This window comes from Bombyx mori, chromosome 21, assembly GCF_030269925.1.
Source record: "Bombyx mori chromosome 21, ASM3026992v2".
In the NCBI taxonomy this organism is placed as follows: Eukaryota; Metazoa; Arthropoda; class Insecta; order Lepidoptera; family Bombycidae; genus Bombyx; species Bombyx mori.
Window position 1 is genome coordinate 2,407,144 of NC_085127.1, and position 21,791 is coordinate 2,428,934.

At 35.2% G+C, this 21,791-nt stretch overlaps 2 protein-coding genes across 2 annotated transcripts in view; both read right to left on the reverse strand.

Annotated features, from left to right (window-relative positions):
* Nucleotides 1-21,791, reverse strand: part of LOC105841561 (trypsin-7) — a 47,192-nt gene that overhangs the window by 20,918 nt on the left and 4,483 nt on the right. The window lies entirely within an intron of this gene.
* On the reverse strand, nucleotides 774-19,901 carry LOC101742202 (CLIP domain-containing serine protease C9). The gene is made up of 10 exons (XM_021347625.3): nucleotides 19,796-19,901; nucleotides 17,070-17,134; nucleotides 14,627-14,677; nucleotides 11,193-11,424; nucleotides 10,121-10,257; nucleotides 7,512-7,691; nucleotides 3,251-3,328; nucleotides 2,753-2,972; nucleotides 2,132-2,295; nucleotides 774-1,067 (listed from the first exon to the last, which is right to left on the reverse strand). Exons 1-10 carry the CDS (start codon nucleotides 19,884-19,886, stop codon nucleotides 849-851), a joined length of 1,437 nt encoding a protein of 478 aa, XP_021203300.1. The 5' UTR covers nucleotides 19,887-19,901; the 3' UTR covers nucleotides 774-848.

Sequence of the window (21,791 nt, forward strand, 5' to 3'; positions counted from 1 at the left end):
GAAATAATAACAACAACAGGAAAATAGTGGAGAAGCAAAGCCAAGAATAAGGAGTAAGCCGGAGGAGGCCTATATCCGAAGTGGGGTTCCAAAACATTAGTTTTATATTTGTAATTTTTAAGAAAACCTGTTTTTAGGTAAGGTGTTTGTTTGGAAATAAAATGGGTTTATTATTATTATTTATGCATAAATAATAATATAAAAATATAAAAATAATATAATATAAAAAATATAAAAATAAATTGGTGCACAAACAGAGGAAAAATGATAATAAATTGTTTTGTCTTTGCCAATGTATAGATGTAACATATTATATATGTAACCTTATATATGTAAACATATTATATATAAAAACATATTATATATGTAACCTCTATGCGATTTATCTTAAAAAGAGGTTAATATGTTATAAAGATGACATAAATGGAATTTGGAATATTGAAACATTATAAATATAAAAGCATTTTAATTAGAATATTGAATTTTAAAAAAAAATAAAAAAAGTGGTAAAGTAATAGCTTTAAATGTTGTTACTCTTTACAGAGCAACTCAATAGTAAAAACTAGGCTAAACTGTATTTTGATGTAAATAAAATAATACATTATATATATACCATTTATTTACTATAATATCGTCAACACACTAGATGTATACTCGTAGTATATAGATATAATATAACATAATATAACAAGCATTCGTTCACATTTTATTTTTACTGGGCAAGTTAATCGATAATGCGCCTTAACAAATTCGTTAATGCAATTGAATAATACTTTTCTTAATTGTTCATTTTTATTAACATAAAAGTAGGGGAGAATCAATCGAATAGTTCAAATTGATTGTTCTGATTAAACTGGTTTAATGTATTGCGGAACATATTGTCTCGTGTTTGGGGGCCAAACTGTATCTTCAATCCACTTGATGAAACTAGACACCCTCGTGAAGACACCAGGTAGGTCTTTACGCCCGCATCCAACTCCGAACGATGTTACTCCAACAACATAGTACATATGGTATGGTTTAGGAGAGTTTTGGAGCATTTTCTGCAGTGGACCCCCTGAATCACCCTGGAAAAGATATATTAATACTTTAAAATATTATATATTTGATTCGAAATTAAAATAGGTTACAATAATAACAAATAATAAAAAAAAAAAACAGGAAAATAAAAACATTGCGTCCGAAAATAACAAACAAGAAGAAAAATAAACAATTCATTTTCTAAATAAATGATTTCAATGAAATTTTTATCTTCGATATAATATAACGTTTGTCTGTATATAATTTACATACATAGTGTGGGCATAAATCATAATAAAAAACTAATTGTTCCACATTCAATGAACTTAAGATAAAACTGTCTCTTGTCTCAACGGACCAACTGATGCCACCACTCACCATTGCTCCTGGACGTCAGCAATACCAAGGAAATAGCCAAAGACATTTTATCACAGGTGACTCTTCTCAAATTTCCTATTAAGTAGAACATCTGTCTATCAGCCCATAGACGGTCACAGCTAGACAAAGCCAGTCTTTGTGAGAGGCCTATCTGCCCTAGGTATAAATTGCAAGGTTAAACTGGCAGTAGGCAGTGCACGTTGCTCATAGAACATCACGAATGGAATTCAATTTCTAAGCCGTAAAGTAAAAAAAATGTCTGGATTAGAATTGTGGATGATGGCAATTATATGGGAGATATTTGTCCTGAGGGCAGGTATTGCGTATTGGTTAATAAGATGTTACAGGGTAATGACTTATAAAGCATAAGTCGTTGTCCAAGGGTGATGTACCGCTTCGCTCTGTTCAGGACTCTTAATATTACAAGTTCCAGCTTATACAATATTAAATTAATGTCCGCAACAAAAATACTGAGTCTTACTGGAAACTGAACTCAGATTCCGTGATACAGCAGAGGGTCATTCGTCATTAATAGCTTGTTCAGCATTGTTTCTTGTGTGTTTACGCTAAGAGTTTTCAAAACACTACTTTGTTATTTAATTTTCAGTAATCCATAGGAATGTTTTAGTGTGCATTTGCTAGTCTTAAGAAGAGCAGTATAATTTTTATGTGGTACTTGAAGATTATCAGCAACTACAATTCCTGATTTCCTGCAACTACAATTGACATATACCTGACAAGAGTCTACTCCTCCTTCCAGTTTTCCTGCACAAAATTGATTTTCCCACAATCCGCACCAGTTTCTACTATGATGTTTGGACAACAATTCATCACAAACTTTCGAATCTATGAGATCCAAATCTGCAGCTTGGAGTTCGGGGGATATTTTATTGTCGTCTAAAATATTGAATAATATGATAATTATTTTGAATCGAGAAAAAAGCATTCAATCAATCATCAAGCAAGTAAATCAAATTTTCAACTAATTTATTTATCAAGTCATTTCTAAACGGCTGTTAACAATTAACAAGGTTTTTCATTAAGACTCCATTATCTTCATGTTGCCACTTTACCAAAAGTCTTTCTCCTTGTTAAGTAGAGCGACTGCACATTAATAGCCTTGAAACTAAGTTTAACTACACACACACTTTAGGTAGCCCGTTCCTTGGCTATACTTCAGGTGTTGTTGATTCTCACGAACGATTGTAACCATTACGATCAAGAAAATCATCTTGTCTACTTATTATTACTATTATAATAATGAAAGATGGAAGTACTCCCTGTCTGTTAACTATTTAACACCAACCAGGCAAAGAAGCTGCGTGGTTGATTTTATTAGGATTGAAATACACACCTTCTCGTACCACACCCCAACCGGTACCTACAAAACTCTTTCCTAGTTTATCAAGATTAGGTTCAGTCCAGAGACAGGCTGGATATAAAGTAGGAGTGTACGTTACTTCCTTTTTCAATTCTACTAGGGCAATATCAAAATATTTTTCAGGAGATTTGTAATTAGGATGCACTATTATTTGCTTGATTTCGAAATCTATTCCTTGCTCCAAGGCGAAAATCTGAAAAAAATGAGACATTTGCTAAATATTGTGGATGACCGAAAAATCGAAGGTCATACAAGTGAACGCAGTATCGCAAATTCTTGTTTACGAGTTAATATCGTAATGTTCAGTTCCATTATTTTGTCTCTTTGAATTGTTATAATTAATAAAAGAGAGAGTGAGTATACAAAAGTCTTTGTTTACTGAATTATAGCTTTAATATCAATCTTACACGTATTGATCGTGCGGATTGGAACACAATATTCTAAGTTAGATTAAGCTTTATGCCAACTTACCGCAACAGGATTTTCCATGAAAGAAGTGTTTTTGCGACCTTGCTCATTAGGGTACACGAAGCTGGTGAGGCCTACAAACTGTAACCATCGCAAATATATCGTCATATGGGAATGTTGATAGTTTAGTTTAAAATTTGTATAAATTAACTTAAATTAACTTAAGTGAGGCTTTTTAAAGGAAATCGTGGTCTCAAAATTCATATCAGTCGAAAACACCCAACAAATGATCACTTAACATCTCATTCCTGTAACCCTTCCTCAAATCACACCACAATTCCTCCTTCACACCCTATAACTTCTCCGTCACAACCAGATGAACCTTTTTGGGAAAAAAATTCAGAGCTAAAAAAGAACGTTCCAGTTCTTAAACGAATTCCCCGTGGTGCAAGGATTGCAGCATCACAATCGTTATCAAATTTGATCAAAAACGTTATAGTACAGAATTCTGTTTCGGCCTGGGAGCGTCTCCTTCTTTTTCCATACAGAATTTTACACATTAGGCCTAACAAAAATATTAAAATGACTATAACACAAACAATCAAAGATAATTGTGTACATATATCTCTAGCAATGATTTCAATACTGATTCATTCATTTTGTCAACCAAAAAATCCCATTCTGAGACCACATTTTTTAGAAAAGTTGAAACTAGACTCGGTGATGGTGATATAAGGGGTGCTGCAAAACTTTTGTTTTCAACTGATGTAATAGCACCTGATACATCCGATACTTTGCAAGCTCTCGAAAGTAAACACCCAGATCCGTCATAGAGGGGACCATAGAGGATGTTGGTAATGCTCTTGCATCTTTTCAGAGTGGTTTTGCTGGCGGGCTTGATAGCCTAACTCCACAGCACCTTAAAGATCTAACTAGTGGTAGCTGTGGCGCCGTCGGCCAGTCGCTTTTAAAAGGCTTAAAAAATTTAATTAATTTTATGCTTTCGGGCAAAGCCAATGATAAAATCATTGACATTCTCTATGGTACAAATTTATGTGCCCTAAATAAGAAAGATGGGGGAGTAAGACCAATTGCCGTGGGCAAGGTATATTGCCGTCTGGCAGCCAAAATCTGTTGCAAGAAAAACATGGAAAAATTAAAACAATACTTCCAACCAGTGCAATTAGGTTTTGGTTCGCGAGGCGGCTGTGAGGCTGCTGTCCACGCTTTAAGGACTTTTCTCCATTAGCAAGGAGGGGATGTGGTTCTCAAAGTCGACATTAAAAAAAAATATTTTTAAAAGAAAAATTTCATGAAATTTGTCTCCAAATTAATTTAATGTGAAATGTGAAATGTTTGTTTCAAATGATAAAATTTCGTTACCAACTTTAGAGAAAATTAAGAATTATTAATTTTATTTATTTATTAATTTAGAATTATTTTTGCTCCGTTTGGGGTAGAAACTTTGGGCCCCTGGGGCCCATCTGCAAAAAGCTTTTTTAAGGACCTTAAAAAAAACTATTTGATGCCTCGGGAGACCAGAAAGCCGGTACGTATTTTGCACAAAGAATTAGCATTGCTATCCAGCGTGGAAATGCTGCCAGCCTTCTGGTGACGCTGCCAACTGGCGGTGAGCTAACGCAGGTTTTCTATTTATAAGTAGCTTTATATAAAATAGCAATTTTTATACTGTATTGTAACTTTTACTTATATGTAAACTATAAAAAAATCAAGATTAAAGTGTTTATACAATACAAAAAAATACTTAAAATTAATAATACTAAAACTCGTAGAGATTTTTTTGTATATCGTTTTATCCATAAAGATTTCAAATCAACACAAAAAAAAAAATGCAACATAAATGGAAGTACACACTTGTTGAACGTCAAAAAGAACTACCGCCAATTCACAAAAACTAGCCTTCGTCAAGAGAAGAACTGGCAAGAAACTCAGCGGGCATGTCTTTTTTTTTAAATCAGTTTTTTTAAAAATACATATTCATTTTTACAAGATTTATTATAACGTAACATTTATTGCAATATTGAAATGCCAGGAGCGAGCAACTCATTCCCACTTTGTGCAATCTACTAGATAATCATTGACTTTATATTAAGCTTTATTGCACAGACGTTCTTTAATAGTTTTCTTAAACCTATGTTTGTAGGTTCTGAACATCTTGTGGGATTTTGTTGTACAGGCGCACAGACAAACACCCGAATGAATTTCGTATCTTATGTAACCTACTCATCGGCACATCAAGCTTGTGTTTGTTCCTAGTATTTCTATTATGTAAGTCAGACTTTTTAGGAAACTCCTCAATATGTTTACGAATATACATCAAATTTTCAAAAATGTACTGGGATGCCATACTAAGAACTTCTTAAAATTTTGCCCTCAGGGATTGTTATAAATAGCACGTATAGCTCTTTTCTGCAGAATAAATATCATTTCTACATCGGCCGCATTGCCCCGATGCGCCATGCTCGCATGATGCCCGAATGCGCATTTAAACCCATCACCGTCAATGGTGTGACAAAATATTATGTACAACAATTTAACTCGTGGTAGAACCTCTTGTGAGTCCGCACGGGTAGGTACCACCGCCCTGCCTATTTCTGCCGTGAAGCAGTAATGCGTTTCGATTTGAAGGGTGGGGCAGCCGCTGTAACTATTCTGAGACCTTAGAACTTATATCTCAAGATGGGTGGTGCATTTACGTTGTAGATGTCTATGGGCTCCAGTAACCACTTAACACCAGGTGGGCTGTGAGCTCGTCCAACCATCTAAGCAATAAAAAAATAATAATCCATTAGCTGTAGATGCCGCAGATAAGATAGGTATATGTTTCAAACATTGTACATTATATGCTTTTTGTATATTCGTTGTCTCGGAATGCACGACTGCTTCGAGGCAAGATGGTTGTATTACTAGCTTGTGCTTTCAACTACCATTATTAAACTTAACATATCGACTGGTCATGTCGACATATCGATTGCAACTTTACAGGAAAGCCATTTATATAATAATATAATAAAATTTTGGAAAAAATATCATAACAATAAATAATAGTTTAAAAAAACTAACAAAATACGCTTTTATAGAAAATCCAACTAAAAAATAGAAAATAAATTTTAATAAATTTATATTAAAAATAGTGTAAGAAAAAAATATTTTATTGTAAAAAAAGTGTGGGGTGCATGGTATCAGAAGTTATAAATATTTTATGAAGAGATATGAGTAGAGTTTTTTCATAAATTTTTTTTTTCTATTTTTTTTTTAATTGTCATCGGTCCTTATTAAGTATACCAAATTTCGAGTTAATCCGACGTTTTGAAGGGGGTCAAAATCATGTTCAAAGATTCCGTTACATACTAAGATATATACATACGTCTGAAGCTAATAAAAGCGTATTAAAAAAACTTCTTTCGCTATTTCAATGGAGAAAATCTAATTGAAGTTCAATTAAAAACATTGAACTGTTGAACAAAAATAGATGTTGCGTATTAACCAAAATGTCGATTAAGGCAAACAGCCTTTTACCACTCGATATATATTCACTGAAGAGTTAAGAAGGAGGGGTACAAAAAGAGGCAGGGCTATTATTGCAATATACATTTATAATATGGTTTTGTTGGAAGGATCACATATCCATACATATCTTCAGAATCTATACTGATATATAAGACTAGTGGTTTTTACGAATGTTCCATTATAACTACTGAACCATGCATCCGATTGACTTGAAACTTGGTATCCATGTAGAAAATACATGTACTTAATGGATAGGCTAATATTTTTTTTTTTTTTTTTTTTTTATTCAACTTAATGCACATAAGTACAATGGCGGACTTAATGCCTGAGGCATTCTCTACCAGTCAACCAAGGGTGGTGTAGAGAATCCTGTGGTAGGTGCATAACTTAATGTGAAACCACCAAACTTCATTATACAATATACAAACACATACACGGTATATATATATATATATATATATATATATATAATCACACAAACAACGTACACAATTCTATATCATGATAATAATATAAAATTTACACATATATATATATATATATATATATATAATCTCTATCATATACTCACATATTTATATGAGTGTTGGACTCCCTACACCAGTTTCGGGGGCGTTAATGATGAGAATCTTTGTGGGGGTGAGAAACAATAATGTTAATTTTAAATGCCCAGCGAAGCGGACGGGTACAGCTAGTAATAGTCTAAATATTAATGTAAACCTTAACTTTAATGCAGTATCCATAAGTAATTTTAAAATATGAGATATCGATCAGAGAGTTCTTCTATTCTTACCGTAGGTCCTAGGTTTTTGATCCCAACTCTAACAATCTGCGGAACCGGATCAGCAAGTTCTGTGTCAGTTTCTGAGGCTCGTGAACAATGCGCTGCGGTTAGCAGGAACTTGTGACTGATCAGCGTACTGCCGCACTTGAATGCCCATGTACCCAGCCAGGTCTTCCATCCAAGAGCAGCCTGATTACACAATGACCTAGTTATATTTATCTAGCCCAATAAAGATCAATAGTTTACTATAGACAATAAATTATAATATTTTCAATCTATACTTCACCTAGTCTTGCAATAAATACTGAGACAAAGGAAAAAAAATCTATTGCAAATAACATTTATTACTTTTCAGGTGTGTTAGTTTAATACGTAAATATAAAACAATTTAAATTATAAAAAGCTTATTCGAAGTGGTCTCCATTGGCTGCAATGCAAACCTTTAAACGTTGAGGCCAGTTATCAATAGAAGTACGTACTCTTTCCATGGGAAAATTTTTCACTGCCAATCGTACGGATTGTTTTAGGGACTCCAAATTATCATGGCGCTTAGAGCAAGCCGTACTCTCTAAAACTGACCATAAATCATAATCCAGCGGATTAAGATCGGGACTAGACGACAGCCAGTCTTCAGCTCTGATGAAGTCCGAAACGTTCGTTTCTAACCAAGACTGCGTAGACCGAGCTTTATGACCTGGCGCCGAGTCTTGCTGGAAGAACCATTTTGATTATTGAACATGGTGTTGTTAAGGGGCTTCACTACCTTCTCAAGAATGGTATCTTGATACACTTGTGCCGATGTTTTGATACCTTTTTCACAAAAGTATGGCTCAGTCACTCTTTCATAGCTAATACCAAACTATCACTGAAGTCGGATAGTGCCCACGTTGCACTCTGTCGACTAATTGGGAAGCTTCCTTAGAGCTTTGAGCATAAACACGGTTGTTAAAATGTTGCTTTTTCTCATCCGTAAACAAAAATTTTCTATGACCTCCCTTTGCGTACCGCTTCAGTAGTTGTTTCGATTTTACCACCTTATTCTCTTTTAAATTATCAGTTAAGAAATGACAGTACGTCTCTTATAGGCTGCAAGTCCTAAGTCATCTTTTAAAATACGCGACATGGTTCTAGGTGCTATCTTCATCTCCCGAGATAAAATCTTTTTTTGGACGGGATTTCTTCGAATTCTTTCCCTTACTGCTTTGACCACCTTTTTCGTACGAACACTACGTGGACGGCCAGATCTTTTTCTGTCACAAACAGAGGAGGTCTCATTGCACCTATTAATAGCCCGGTACACAAACATTTTACTAATACCATGCGTATGGAGAGTTTTAAAAATTGCATTTGGCTCCATACCTACTTTGTGTAATGCAATCACAGCGATTCGGTTCTCTTTATCACCCCACTCCATTTTAATATCGCAAAATATTGTACAATGTATTGGCGCCAAAATGAGAAAACTCAATGAGCAATCATATGAAAATGACAGATTCCAAATTCAAATGTAATATTTTGTTTATTTTTAATTGTAACAGTATTTATGGCCAGACTAAGTATACTAATATTATAAAGAGGAAAGATTTGTTTGTCGGTTTGTATTGAATAGGCTCTGAAACTATTGAACCGATTTGAAAAATTCTTTCACTGCTTGGAAGCTACACTATTTTCGAGTGACATAGGCTATAATCTTTTTTGAAAAAAATAGGGATCTTTACTAAAACTCCAACGATGTAACCCAGGGCGTAAAAAATTAGCTAAAATATTCTTTACATCACGTGCCCTGTGAAAATATTGATGATAGAATAAAATAGTGTACTACGACTGTGTAGAACACATTATTATTTACAAAAAGTGTTGCGACAGCATATATCTATTATAGTTATGCCGCAATAAGTGTTATTTTATTGAAAAAAATAAAACAACGTCAAATACCGTTGAAATTTTTGTTACGGACCCGAGTGGAGCCGGAGCGGGCCGCTAGTCTATACTAATATTATAAAGAGGAAAGATTTGTTTGTTTGTATTGAATAGGCTCCGAAAGTACTGAACCGATTTTAAAAAATCTTTCATTGTTTGAAAGCTACTCTATTCCCGAGTGACATAGGCTATAATTTATTTTTGACAGAGTGCAACGTGGGCACTTTCCGATTTCAGTGATGGTTTGGTGGGGTATTAGCTATGAAGGAGTGACTGGGCCATACTTTTGTGAAAAAGGTATCAAAACATCGGCACAAATGTATCAAGATACCATTCTTTAGAAGGTAGTGAAGCCCCTTAACAACACCATGTTCAATAATCAAGAATGGTCCTTCCAGCAAGACTCGGCGCCAGGTCATAAAGCTCGCTCTACGTAGTCTTGGTTGGAAACGAACATTTCGGACTTCATCAGATCTGAAGACTGGCTGTCGTCTATAGACTATAAAGTAAACACATAAATCTGGTTTATTTCAGTAATCGTTTTTAAAATTGATTTTATTATAAGCCATGAGTTTTCGTTCTCCTTTCTGTGAATTTTATCAAATTGTGTTTCGCAGGTATTTCGGGTATATACGGTCAGTTTAAATTTTCATTGAAAATGATGCCGTCACAATATATGCTAATAACGATTAGCTCACCATATGCGGGAATTCTCCTAGATATGTGTCCCTGCCACCGACGTAGTAGCGGATGTTGTAAGCTTTGAATTCGCATTCTCTCACCAGATATTGCCGAGTGTTTGTTGCCTCAGCAAACCAATAATTTTCTCTGCATCCTGTAATGAAAAAATAAATGTCGCCAATTAAATATCAACAAGACTGAAGCTAACTGTCTCAGTTCTGAGATCTGGTAGAGCTGTGAAGCAATAATTTTTAACAATTAGACACGTGTAGGCTTAAGGGCAATATTTATTTTCTAACGGATCAGTAGACGCATAAAATTAAATAATATTTTACATACTCAACATTCTTTTAAAGTAATGTAAAAATAAATTTGTTTTGCATATTTTCACAATTCCTGAGTATTTTAAATTTCAAAATCTCCACACCAAAATACTTATTCGAGAAGCATCGGAGACTGAACTTATAATAAATAATAGTTTTAAAAAACGAACAAAATACGCTTTTATAGTAAATCCAACTAAAAAATAGAAAATAAATTTTAATAAATTTGAATTTAAAATACTGTATTTTATTTATATATAAAAAAGCGTGGGGTGCTGTTCAGGATATTATCAAAATAACCCTTCTACTCATAATTATCTGTTCATAAAATATTTAATAACTATTGATACCATGCACCTCACGCTTTTTTATAATAAAATATTTTTTTCTTACACTATTTTTAATTCAAATTTATTAAAATTTATTTTCTATTTTTTAGTTGGATTTTCTATAAAAGCGGATTTTGTTCGTTTTTGAAACTATTATTTATTTTTCATTATCAGTTGAATTTCAATTTTTCATATTTTTTTATTTTGTTTAATGCGACGTTTTAAAGGGGGTCAAAATCATGTTCAAAGATTCCGTTACATACTAACATACATACATACGTCTGAAGCTAATAAAAGCGTATTAATAAATTCGCCAACCAGTCGACAACTCTGTGAAGTTAGTTTAATCACAATTTCTCCCGTGATCTATGTTTGTTTAATGTGACTAAGCTAATCAAGCTTACTTCAAAAGTCTCTTGTTGAGTAATCATACTCACGGACGTCACTGTACGGTCGGTTATTCTGTCGGTAATCTGGCATTACCAAAGTTTCCAATTCTGAAATACATTTCTTATAAATCAAGTCTTGCGGTGTAAGCGTAACATTTGGTGACGCTGTGCCCTCTGCCATTATTAAAGGCTGGCTGGAGACCATCGTGGACGCGCTTGGAGTAGAACGAACCGGAAATACAGCTTGTGTTGCATTTGTACCTTCTGAATTCGGCATTATCTGTAAAGGTAAACGTTAAGGAGCATTTTTTAAACAATTAGCTTTTTTTATTGTAAATAACTACGATGCCAGCATTCAGAAAATGTATTTATTTTGATTTATTAGAGTAATTGAAGTATTAAAATTATAACGGAAATTTAGTTTTGTTGTTATATCTTTTATTTTTATTTTTATTGCTTAGATGGGTGGACGAGCTCACAGCCCACCTGGTGTTAAGTGGTTACTGGAGCCCATAGACATCCATAACGTAAATGCGCCACCCACCTTTAGATACAAGTTCTAAGGTCTCAAGTATAGTAACGACGGCTGCCCCACCCTTCAAACCGAAACGCATTACTGCTTCACGGCAGAAATAGGCGGGGTGGTGATACCCACCTGCGCGGACTCACAAGAGGTACTACCATCAGTAACAGTAATCTTATGACAAGCATAATTTATATACGAGCTATGCACACTAAGCCTAAATTGCAATTTAAAAAAACAATAAAACTTAAATGCACACACATGCTATTCAGTACATATTGCTTTAATTTTTTAAAGTTTATATGTTGTATATTGAATCAATTTATAAGTAATCTACACTAATGTTTTGAGAAAGTTTTTTGTTACCTCTTTTTTTATTGCTTAGATATGTGGACGAGCTCACAGTCCACCCAGTGTTAAGTGGATACTGGAGTCCATAGACATCTACAACGTAAATGCGCCACACACCTTGAGGTATAAGTTCTAAAGTCTCAAGTATAGTTACAACGGCTGCCCCACCTTTCAAACCGAAACGCATTACTGCTTTAGGGCAGAAATAGGCGGGGCGGTGGTACCTCGGTGGTACCTTAACATCGCAAAATATTGTACAATGTATTGGCGCCAAAATGAGAAAACTCAATGAGCAATCATATAAAAATGACAGATTCCAAATTCAAATGTAATATTTTGTTTATTTTTAATTGTAACAGTATTTATGGCCAGACTAAGTATACTAATATTATAAAGAGGAAATATTTGTTTATTGGTTTGTATTGAATAGGCTCTGAAACTATTGAACCGATTTGAAAAATTCTTTCACTGCTTGGAAGCTACACTATTTTCGAGTGACATAGGCTATAATCTTTTTTGAAAAAAAATAGGGATCTTTACTAAAACTCCAATGATGTAACGCAAGGTGTAAAAAATTGGCTAAAATATTCTTTACATCACGTGCCCTGTGAAAATATTGATGACAGAATAAAATAGTGTACTAGGACTTTGTAGAACACATTATTATTTACAAAAAGTGTCGCGACAGAATATGTCTATTATAGTTATGCCGCAATAAGTGTTATTTTATTGAAAAAAATAAAACAACGTCAAATACCGATGAAATTTTTGTTAAGGACCTGAGCGGAGCCGGAGCGGGCCGCTAGTCTATATCTATACTAATATTATAAAGAGGAAAGATTTGTTTGTTTGTTTGTATTGAATAGGCTCCGAAAGTACTGAACTGATTTAAAAAAATCTTTCACTGTTTGAAAGCTACACTATTCCCGAGTGACATAGGCTATAATTTTTTTTTTGACAGAGTGCAAAGTGGGCAAAATCCGACTTCAGTGATGGTTTGGTGGGGTATTAGCTATGAAGGAGTGACTGGGCCATACTTTTGTGAAAAAGGTATCAAAACATCGGCACAAGTGTATCAAGATACCATTCTTTAGAAGGTAGTGAAGCCCCTTAACAACACCATGTTCAATAATCAAGAATGGTCCTTCCAGCAAGACTCGGCGCCAGGTCATAAAGCTCGCTCTACGCAGTCTTGGTTGGAAACGAACGTTTCGGACTTCATCAGAGCTGAAGACTGGCCGTCGTCTAGTCCCGATCTTAATCCGCTGGATTATGATTTATGGTCAGTTTTCGAGAGTACGGCTTGCTCTAAGCGCCGTGATAATTTGGAGTCCCTAAAACAATCCGTACGATTGGCAGTGAAAAAATTTCTAATGGAAAGAGTGCGTGCTTCTATTGATAGCTGGCCTCAACGTTTAAAGGACTGTATTGCAGCCAAATGGAGACCACTTCGAATAAGCTTTTTATACTTTAAATTGTTTTATATTTATGTATTAAACTAACACACTATAAAAGTAATAAATGTTATTTGCAATAGAATTTTTTTTTCCTTTGTCTCAGCATTTATGGCAAGACTTACGTACATATATAGATAGTCTGTGGTTAAATTGAGAATAGATTAATATTGTTTGCCTTTAATATTATTTGTCGATAGTGTAGTTTTGGCGGAATTTGTGATTATAGAAGTACATAATAATATAATAAGTCTTTGACAATAGAATCATAATAATGTTCAAACCTATACATAATTTCAATTAATTATAGTCGAATTTCGACTACCAGGGGACCACTAGTATTATAAAAACACAGAAAAACATTTTATGTGTTCTCTATATTAAAAAAATGAACTGAACTTAATAAACATTCAATGTTTATTAGCGCTCAACATAGCATTGTTTATTAAATTCGCAGTCAGTATAAGCAGACTAGCTAATGGCATCTCGGTGAATAAAGGATTCAGTATAATGGAGCTCTCGTTATAACATGGTAGACAATGTTAGTACACGTGTGGTCTCACAGAATTTATCTCATAAAAATTAGTCAACAGAATATAATAATAATAATAATAAGCCTTTATTTCATGCAAATAATAGGTTACATACACATTTCAAGTATGAAGAAGAAATTATAAAGAAGAAAAGAAGAAAAAAAAATTGTGATGCTGTTAACACTTATTTACCCCTTTCTCCTTCCTCCCCTCATCCCTCCTCCCTCCCCTTCGTTTAAAAAAATATAAATGTAGATAATGCTTTTAAAAAGTTGATAGTGTGTAGATATAAAAGTTTGTTTACATGAACCCTCCTCAAATGAAGGTGAAGGCCTCCTCTCCTCCTCTAAAGAATACCATGTATCTTTCTTCGTGACTTCACAAAGTCACCAGAATTCTTCTTCTTCTCAGTCGTACACTCCTGTCGGAGTGGTCGTGGCTACGCATGTCTTAATGTTTGGTTGCGGTTTTTGAGAGACTTCTCCATCTCTCTCTATTTGTGGCGGTAAGTGTACACTCAGTAAGAGAACACTTCGTAGATAACTTAACCAAGTCTGTCCACCTTGTGGATGATCGGCCGCGAGAGCGTCATCAGAATACGCAACGACAAATAATACTCACTCTATCTGCAGTCGGACTTTTGGTAGTACTCCAGATCCAATCGTCTTCTGCCTGAAATAAACATAGCAGTAAAGCAGTGATGCATTTCTGTTTGAAGGGTGGGGCAGCCGTTGTGACTATACTGCGACCTTAGAACCCATGTCTCAAGGTGGGTGGCGGCATTTACGTTTTAGATGTCTATGGGCTCCGGTAACCATTTAACATAAGGTGGGCTGTGAGGTCGTCCATCCGTCTCCGCAATAAAACAACAAAAAAAAAACCTTTATTAATCAACCATGAAACCTTAATAAAGTTTAACCTGTGAGTGAAGTTTTGCTATACTTTGTCATAAGTATTATTATTACGTATATGATCAATAAAAGTTCTTTTAGAAATAATAACCTATACGCTTTCATAAAAGAAAAGTTAAAACAATATTTGGTAAGTTATACGTGGGTGCTCAATCAATGAAACGTAAAAATTGAGTTCATGTTTTGTAAGCCTGCGATGGTGGTGATGGTGGTGACTTTAATGGCAGGAGACTTCATCCACTCAATTATTTACATGTACATATTTTAATCTAAGTAAATATGAACACGAGAAGTTTTAGTCCTTTCGTGATGAAGGAATAACATTGTGAAATAGAATCAGCAAAATTTATGAATTGGCATGAGTACTGGTGGTAGGATCTCTTGTCCGCACGGGTAGGTACCACCACCTTGTCTATTTCTGCCGTGAAGCAGTAATGCGTTTCAGTTTGAAGGGCGGGGCAGCTGTTGTAACTATACTGAGGCCTTAGAACTTATATCTCAAGGTGGGTGGCGCATTTAAATTGTAGATATTTATGGACTCCAGTAACCACTTAACACCAGGTGGGCTGTGAGCTCGTCCACCCATCTAAGCAATAAAAAAAATCATCATCGTTGTCATTTCTGTCGAGCACCAGTTATGCGTCCGGTTTGTGGTGGAACATGTGCTTTGGAAACAAAGTGAAATTTTGATGCTATGTCTCTAGGTCAGAGGCGGCTTTCTCGATACCAACTAATGGACTATGGTCTCTTGTCTGTCAGAAGCAGCACGAGGAGACCGGGGGTCGAAATGAGAGTGTATCTTCTAATTTTAATGTAATTTTATGACAAATAAAAAAGTCACGTGCCGTTTGGAACAAAAATCACGGATATTTGGCTCTTCTTCATAAAAGAAATACGCGTGCACATTTAAGTTACGACCAATAATAATAATAATGTAATGAAACTTGTTTGGTAAAAGGAAAACGTAAGATTTATTTTGATTGGCGTAACGAAAATCACTCTTCGACATCACGATCTTAAAACGTCAATCTGTTTTTTTGAAATTTCAATGTACGTAAGTAGTAGGTAGAGTGCTATTTTGTTCACTTCATTTGTTAATATGTAAAAATCTTGGAGGTTAGTTCAGAAATTTCTCGTTTTTACCACCGCACCGCCCGCCACCGGAGTAGAGTTCATCCATACTACCTGGAGCCACTGCGGTCATCCACAGTGCGCTTCCAGAGATCTTTTTTGCCACGCACCATCCGGCTATGGAATGAGCTCCCCTCCACGGTGTTTCCCGAGCGCTATGACATGTCCTTCTTCAAACGAGGCTTATGGAGAGTATTAAGCGGTAGGCAGCGGCTTGGCTCTGCCCCTGGCATTGCTGAAGTCCATGGGCGACGGTAACCACTCACCATCAGGTGGGCCGTATGCTCGTCTGCCTACAAGGGCAATAAAAAAAAACAAAAAAAAAAATTGTCAAGATTTTGACTGGCCAAATGAAGAATACGATCCAAGTCATGCTCTGTGGTCATAGTTACACGTGAATAGCAGTATTGTTAGGGTTAGCAGTCAGTTACTGTCTACATATTGTCGTATTTGCTGGTAGTTTTGCATGCGATACCATTGAAAGGATCTGAGGGTTTTTTTTATTGCTTAGATGGGTGGACGAGCTCACAGCCCACCTGGTGTTAAGTGGTTACTGGAGCCCATAGACATCCACAACGTAAATGCGCCACCACTGCTGAGAATAAGTTCTAAGGTCTCAAGTATAGTTACAACGGCTGCCCCACCCTTCAAACCGAAACGCATTACTGCTTCACGGCAGAAATAGGCAGGATAGTGGTACCCACCCGTGCGGACTCACAAGAGGTCCTACCACCAGTAATTACGCAAATTATAATTTTGCGGGTTTCATTTTTATTACACAATGTTATTCCTTCACCGTGGAAGTCAATCGTGAACATTTGTTGAGTACGTATTTCATTAGAGAAATTGTTACCCGCCTGAGATTCGGACACCGGTGCGTCGCTCAACACGAATGCACCGGACGTCTTATCCGTTAGGCCACGACGACGTCAGCTGGAAGCGTAGCCTCAAGTAGTCAATGGTAAACTTTTTTTGAGTTTTGGCTCAATAGCGTTAACATCAAGTCAAAGGAATCAACTTACAATTTTTCTTCTCGTCCGCTTCTTCAAAGTTAAAAGGTTTCCAGATTGTTCAATGGTTGTGCACACTGGAAATGGGAACGTTCTGATTTAAGAAGTCAAACTTTACAAGAGAAAACTTACAAATTACAGCATTTTTACGTCATCTTTAAAAATGAACTTAAGGCGCCTAATATTAATAACAAATCTCTATTAAATAAAATAAAATAATAAAAAAAACGAATCCAGATTGCTAAGATTTGTAGGATTTATAGCGTAACCAAATATCCCTTTTAAATATTTTTTCTTGATAACGAGCTAACCCGGCAGACTCGTAGCGCCTCAATCGATAAATAAAATACCTAAACTTTTGTCTATACTAATATTATAAAGAGGAAAGATTTGTTTGTTTGTTTGTTTCGAATAGGCTCCGAAAGTACTGGACCGATTTGAAAAATTATTTTTCCATTAGAAGCCGACATTGTCTCTGATGAACATAGGTTACTTTTTTTTTTTTTTTTTTTTTTCATGTTTGTTTTAATGTTTCCGAAGCGAAGCGAGGGCGGGTCGCTAGTATAAAATAAACTTACAACAAACAACAGGAATTCGTCCGACGGGGGAGACACATCAAAGGAAAAACAAAAATTGTTATTTTTATTTAATTCCGAGCATTTTCATATTTATCTAGCTTTTTAAACCTTCTCTGGACTTCCACAAATAGTTCAAGACCAAAATCAGCCAAATCGGTCCAGCCGTTCTCGAGTTTTAGCGAGACTAACGAACAGCAATTCGTTTTTATATATATAGATAATTAAGGATAGGACAAATGAATGTATAATTACATATGTATTTCTAATCGCTCGATGACCTCCGTATCATAATTGGCGATTTACAAACCAGAATCGATATGTAGAATAAATAAAAACAACATGCATTTTATTTATTTTGTCTTTATGAACAGACGCGCGCGAGGACATCTGGTATATAGCGGTGACCGGAGTTCATGGTCAAATAACCCAATGTGTGTCTTGCCACCCGTCATGAGATCTGAGATCGCAATCTCAATTATATTAGATCTTAACCTATGATCTTAGCGTTTTTTTATTGTTGGCGTAGGTAGACGAGCATACGGCCCACCTGATGGTGAGTGGTTACCATCGCTCATGGACCTCAGCAGTGCCAAGGGCAGAGCCAAGCCGCTGCCTACCGTTAAATACTTTCCACAAGCCTCATTTGAAGAAGGACCATTTCCGTTTTACACTACTGGCCATTTGAAACGGTAATTTAAGGCAACTAGTGGTCCCTCGGTAGGCGAAATTCGACTATAATTAATTGAAATTATAAGTTTGTACACTATTATAATTCTATTGTCAAAGACTATTATACTTCTATAACCAATTAATCACAGATTTCGCCAAGACTACACTTTAGACAAATATTAATAAAGACAAACAATATTAATCTATTCTCAATTTGTCCATAGACTATAAGCAATAAGTAAAGTTTGACAATAAACAAATAGTATGCGTGCGCGTGTCTGTCAAATACATGGTAGTGTGTGTAATTTTTTTTATTGTCTTAATGTATTATTAAGCCATAATTTAAAAAAAAATTAACATTCTCCACGTCCTACTCTATATTCTTTATAAGTGTGGGAAATTTCATACTCCTCCGTCCGCGTAATTTTCGTAAAAAGGGAAAAGTTTTGCTTCACGTATTAATATATAGATTATTTCTAAATTCGGTTGAATTTTGTATTTTGTTTCATACATTGGCAAATTTCTTATCAATATCATCGTCATCATAATGGAACACGAGGTCCGTCGCGGTAGCAATGCCGCATAAGCGGCTCACAACATTGTTGACGAGTATGGAGTGAATACTACAAACAAAACACTCGACTAGTTATTAATTTGAACGCTTCCAATATGAAGATTTTATTCTTAACTACCCCGCAGACTTCGTAGTGCCTCAATCGATAAATAAAAGACCTAAACTTTTGTATAAAATAAACTTAAAACAAACAAAGGAATCCGTCCGACCGTCCTGGTCTTCTGGTCGTATTTCTATCGTTTCAGTCTTTCATATTGGGTATCCAATTTCGTTTTCCTGATAGTTCTTTTAATGCTTTCCTTGCTCCGCCTGTTTTCTGGATACATTTTTCCAGTTTTTCTAACCTAAATTCTTGTCTTTCTTTCCTCATATTGATGTTTATTTGTTAATTACTGCTATTTTCTCTTTTATATATTTTTATTAGATGTTGAGAAAAGGTTAGCTCGATCTTCTAGTAGCTGCTTTGTTTTATCTGATAGCCATGATATTTAATTTTTTCTAGTATCCGAAGCTTTTTCTGGGGCCTTTTCATTTATAGTTTCTTGTAGTTTGTTGTATGTGTTTTGTATGTGTAAGTCTTTTGTGTTTTCTATGAAGTTTATTAGCTTTTCTTTAAGTCCACTGACATTCAGGCTTGTGGTTTTGTTTGTTAGATTTGGTTTGGGTAAAAGGTCTTTTCTTAGAGGTGTTTAGTTTTAGCTTGGCTCTGACAGGTCTATAGTTGCTGTTAAAGTTTAAATTATTTATAATTCGACAGTCTTGAAAAGCTGTACTTCGGTTCGAGAGAATGTAATCTATCTCATTTTTGTAACGACCGTCTGGAGATATCCACGTCCACCTGTTCTTTGGTCGATTTTTATAATAGCTGTTTAATATTTTCAGATTATTCTCGTATGCTAAGTGAATCAATTTCTCACCGTTTCGTGTCCTCTTTCCTGTACTGTATGGCCCCAGCACTATATCTTCACCGTCTACTCTGTATCCTGTTCGCGCATTAAAGTCTCCCATCCCTATGAGGTTGCTGCATGAATAAGTTTTTATTGTTTTTGTTAGCTGCAAATAGAAAGAGTCGATTTCTGTGCTGATCTCTTGCTCTGTCGGGGAGTAGATTTGCACTATGGACTACATTTCGTCTAAAGGTGGTAACTTTAAATTTAATAGAATGATTCGCTCTGATATGCCTATGAATTCATCTATACAGTCTTTTAATTCATTTTTCACTAAGAAACCTATACCGTATTGGCCCGGTGTGTAACCGTTGTGTTAAAAAGTAAGTTCACCGAAGTCTTCTATGTTTTCTCCTATACCTCTCACTTCGCGTAAACCAACGCTAGACCAGTTTATATTATCTAATGCGAACACAAGTTCTGTCAATTTTTCTTCTGATCGTAGTGAAAGTGTATTTATTATACGTAACGATCGTGCTAGTCCGATGGCGGGGTTTTTTGAATAGTTTTTGTGTTGAGTTGGGCAGATTATTTGGAGGGTAGTAGCCATCTTCCTCCACGATGACTAGCCGGCTTGAGGGGTTTATCTTCAATGCTGATTTATATAAGGAGCTTATTTTTCTTTTTGTTTTGTTCCGGGTGCCTATGTTAGTTCCTGGTTTTTTGGGATCTCCGATAAAGATGACCTTCCTCGTGCTATATAATTTAAAATGTTAGGTTTGATCATTTCTGATGTACCGGTATTAGGCGGGTTTCTTCCTGGAATTTTGTTTGTGTTCGACTTCTTTTGTGATGACCAATTCGGTGAACCAGACTGACCTCTTTTCCTTTTTTTCTCGGCCGGTCTCGTATGGTTTCTTTACTACCAATTTGTCGTGCTTCAAATATGCGATGTTTCCCTTCTTTCGTTCTTCTTCTACTTTCGGTTGTAATTGTTTCCTCGTTTCTAGGACGCTTTTTGAATAGTCTTCTTTCACGTAGATGCCTTGTGGAAGGTTAGTTTTGTTTTTGAGTATAAGATTATTTTTCCATGTAGTCCTAAAGGTCCCTATTATCGGGCGGCTTTTAGTAGGTGATGCACCGATTCTATAAATATTACTTACTTCTTGACAGTCTAGAGAGGTGCCTGCTTCTACGATAATCTTCACTATGTATTCTACGAGATCTATTTCTCTTTTTCCATTTTCTTCTACACCCAAAAATACTAAATTATTCTTTCGTTTATCTTTATCCAAATAGCTTTTGTTCTAATTCAGAAACTTTTAATTTGAGGTTGTTATTCTCTTCAGTAAGCGATTCCAATTTTTCATTTATTGTGACTGTATGTACTGTGTGACTGTACCTCCGTAACATTTATTGTGACTGTATTAGCTGTTAATATTAGAGTTTGTTGATTTAGCTTCTTTTCTAATTTTAACCACAATATCTCCATATTTTTATCCAATTTCCAGGGTAATTTGGATTTGTGAAAATGGTAACAGCAAATGATAGAATTTATAATTTTGAAGCTTGCCACACTAATATAATAATAAATAATAATAAAGCCATTCGGTTATTCTTCTTCGTCTATGATTCGGTGTATAGGTTGGCACTATTGTAATAAATATGGCTGATCTAATTTACTTGTTGATGATTTTCCTCGTTTAGTTGTGCACACTTCCATCAAATTTGACGACGGAGAAACTGATTTCGTGCTACTACTTCTATATATTTGAACTTCTTGTCAATGTTCCCGTGAAATAAACACTTATTTGTTCTCGTATGTCACTTATTTGCACTGTTTTGTAATTATTTATATAAGACATCACTCGATACGTGTTCACTGTTAAGCAACCAGAACAGAAAAAAAAAATGTAATGTATGCAATGTAAAAAAATTAGTAATTTTATCTAAACTGAACGGCAATTTCGTAGGTAAAGAACTAATGTTAACGGTAGCAGATCAGGGTTTGACTTAGCACCGGCAA